Genomic DNA, 3,694 nt, shown 5'->3' on the forward strand with positions numbered 1-3,694 from the left:
GCCTCTGCACACACAGCAAGCACAGAGAGAAAGAGCCTCTGCACACACAGCAAGCACAGAGAGAGCCTCTGCACACACAGCAAGCACAGAGAGAGAGAGTCTCTGCACATACAGCAAGCACAGAGAGAGAGAGTCTCTGCACATACAGCAAGCACACACACACACACACAGAGCTTCTCCACATATAGCAAGCACAGAGAGAGAGCCTCTGCACACACAAAGACCCTCTGTCTACACACAGAGAGATCTTCTGCACACACAATAAGTCTACCCAGAGACTCTCTCTGCAAAGCAGAGTAGGACTTGGGAGCTAAAAAATTCAGTCTCTACTCAAAAGCTGTTTTGGGATTTGGTTTTTGGAGGGTTGTTTGTTTGTCTGTTTGTTTGTTTTTGTTTGGTTTTAAGTCTTTGATGAGTCTTTCTCCTCGAATTTAGGACTGGCAGCTGATTGCCCCACAACTGTTATGTAAGCTTATACAGATTCTGTTGAACTCCTAGGCTGGTCCATCAGCAGAGGGCCCAACAGGTGAGAAAAAAAATGAATAAAGTCCTCCAGACATTTTTTTTTCACCTTCAAGGCTTTTGTCTCAGACCAGGAGGATGAGGAATAAGCCAGCCATCTTGAAAGTTTGCCACCTTTATAACATAGATGGCTTCTCTCTGTCTGCCTGCCATGGATTGTCTAACACTCTAGTGTCTTAGCATGCCCAGACTGACTAAAACTGACTGAGCATCAATGTAACCACAATGGAATCTTCCACTGTTGCCTAATCATGGCAAAACATTTTATAAATAGGACAGGGAGAGCTAGAAAATCTGGTGTATTAGGTGAGAGTCGGGAACTTTTGTTCCTTGGCTGGGGAGGGGGGGCGGTTAGAAGACCTGACACTACAACATGGAAAAGGCTGTCTCAGAGAAATCCCCAACACCTGAGAATGCCCAGAATACAGAAAGAATTCCTGTGCGCTGATGGGGTGTGCTGGGAGGAGAGGGGCTGGCGAGAGAGCTCAGCAGTTAAGAGTGCATGGACACCTGCTAGAGCAGGGGTTCTCAACCTGTGGGTCGAGACCCCTTTGAAGGTCAAAAGATTTTCACAAGGGTTGAATATCAGATATCCTGCATATCAAATATTGATGTTATGATTCATACCACTAGCAAAATTATAGTTATGAAGTAGCAATGAAAATAATTTTGTGGTTGAAGCTCACCACAGCGTGAGGAGCTGTATTAAAGGGTCGTAGCATTAAGAAGGTAGAGAACCACTGTTCTAATGGACCTGCATTCAGTCCCCAGAACCCAGGACTGGCTGCTCACAACTACCAGAGACTCCAGTCCTAGGAAGTCCAACACCCCCTTCTGGCCACAAGGGTATTATGTACCTGCATGGGTGGCATACAGATACACACACACACACACACACTAAAGTAAAAAACAAACTCTGTTGTTGTTGTTGTTTTGTTTTCTAAGACAGGGTTTCTCTGTGTAGGCCTGGCTGTCCTGGAACTCACTTTGTAGACCAGGTTGGCCTCGAACTCAGAAATCCGCCTGCCTCTGCTTCCCAAGTGCTGGGATTAAAGGCGTGCGCCACCACTGCCCAGCACAAAATATTTTTAAAAGAAAGAAAAACATTTCCCAAAAGACTCATCAGGTACTTTGTAAAGGTTTTATAAAGACATGCAATAAACACACTAAAAGTGGTCAATACACAATCAGCAAAGAAATATAAATTAAAACCACAGTGTGATGCCAGTGTACATAGTCAGAACAACACAACTAAAACTGCAGGGAAGAACCGCTGTGGATGAAGCTGGGGAAGCGGGGCATAAACTTTGAGCAAAGATAAAAACTGCAGGAAAGAACCGCTGTGGATGAAGCTGGGGAAGCGGGGCATAAACTTTGAGCAAAGATAAAAACTGCAGGAAAGAACCGCTGTGGATGAAGCTGGAGAAGCGGGGGCATAAACTTTGAGCAAAGATAAAAATATCAGAGCCTAGGATTTTTCTTGAGACACTGTCACCCAAACTGGTCCAGCAGGGGGATGTTGCAGGCAAATAGGGCCTTGCTGTGGTGTTCTAGCTGTCTGACCTGATTTGAACTGGTAGGTTCTTAGTGCAGATATGTGCATTCAGATTACATCTCACATTCACTCTGGGGGGCAGGGAGGGACTCTAACACACACACAGGAAGACTTCGTGCCGCCCCACCCCTCACCCCCATGCTATGCTTACCATTGTGGATTTGCAACTGCACAGGGTCACTTGGCATTGAGGAACCTATCTGACACCTGTATTCGCCACTGTCCTGGAAACTGGCCTCTGGGATGCTATAACTAGGCGTGGAGATCTGAACGGCTGTTCCGTTGATAAACCATTGTGTGGAACTGTCTCCAGGCAGGTGAGGCCCCTCACACCATAAAGTGACGTTTTCCTTCTGGAAAATACTGACCCATGGAGGCTGCAAGGTGATCACAGCCTTGATGGCATTAACTGTAGAAAAGAGAAACAAACAAACAAAGAAACAACAACGATGACAACAACAACAACGACGACGACGATGATGATGATGATGACGACGATGAAAACCCTGAGTGAGTTAAAGGCAGAACCTGAGCCACTGGTGAAGTTTTATCGGGAGCACAAAAGGGAAATGTATTTTTACATTAGTTTTAAAAGATTAGCAAGTGAGAACCCAGGAAGCAAGCCGCCCACCTTTCAGTACCAAGACTGTCCTGGGAGCTTTTCTAGGTTGTTTGATTTGGATCCAGATGGTAGGGTTTGGTTGCCAGTGACAGAAGCACCTGAGTTAATGAAGTGGGTCTCAAACCACAGTAAACCGCCTCAAGCCAGTTTCTCTCCACTCAGCGCTAGACTGGCTCTGGGCTGGGGGCTGGGTAAAGCACCTCCATCCACTTGTCCATTGGAAACTGAGACTCAGGCCCTTGAAGCCTTCCTAGCTACTGAGGAGAAAAACCTGTCTCTGCTTTCTTATGAAAGGGACAGATTTGGGGGCACTGAGAATCCAGCCCAATAGGGCTGCCTCTGGTTTTCTAAAATTCTGTGCTTTTCTAATCTCACTAGGCCAGCGTTTCTCAACCTGTGAGTTGCAAACCCCTTGAGGGGAGGGGGTGTCAAATGACCTCTCACAGGGGTCACCTAAGACCATCAGAATATACAGACATTTACATTACAATAGCAGTAAAATTACAGTTATGAAGCAGCAAATAAATAGCATTATGGTTGGGGGTTACCACAGCATGAGGAACTGTGTCAGTGAGGTCCCGGCGTTGGGAAGGTTGAGAACCACTGTGCTAGGCATTGAGTTGAGCAGCCGGGGTTTGCTCAGAAAACTTTGGACAGGAACCTTAAAAACCAGTTTTGCAGAAAACCCACTCTAAATACAGAGAGTGTAACTGAGAAATCCTCCTCTGGCCTGTCTTTCTCTGTGCTCTTCCCTCCAAGCTAAGGGAACCAACCGTTTCAAAGCAGGAAAGTAGAGGAGGGTGAGGGGATAAGAGAGAGGTCACTCACCCACTTCCCCACCGACTGGAACTGCAAGAGACCAGAGAGACAGAGATCAGTGGTGAAAGAAGACGGTGGTGGCCGGGCGTGGTGGCGCACGCCTTTAATCCCAGCACTCGGGAGGCAGAGGCAGGCGGATTTCTGAGTTCGAGGCCAGCCTGGTCTACAAAGTGAGT

General features: G+C 46.9%; 1 protein-coding gene across 1 annotated transcript in view; it reads right to left on the reverse strand.

Annotated features, from left to right (window-relative positions):
- The window catches only part of Fcgr1a (Fc fragment of IgG receptor Ia), an 11,341-nt gene that overhangs the window by 7,132 nt on the left and 515 nt on the right, over positions 1 to 3,694 (reverse strand). Inside the window, exons 2-3 of the mRNA XM_021158147.1 lie at positions 3,528 to 3,548; positions 2,229 to 2,486 (exon numbers count right to left, since the gene is read on the reverse strand). Coding sequence (XP_021013806.1) covers positions 2,229 to 2,486; positions 3,528 to 3,548 — 279 coding nt within the window. The remainder of the gene's footprint in view (positions 1 to 2,228; positions 2,487 to 3,527; positions 3,549 to 3,694) is intronic.

This window comes from Mus caroli, chromosome 3 (assembly GCF_900094665.2).
Source record: "Mus caroli chromosome 3, CAROLI_EIJ_v1.1, whole genome shotgun sequence".
NCBI lineage: Eukaryota > Metazoa > Chordata > Mammalia > Rodentia > Muridae > Mus > Mus caroli.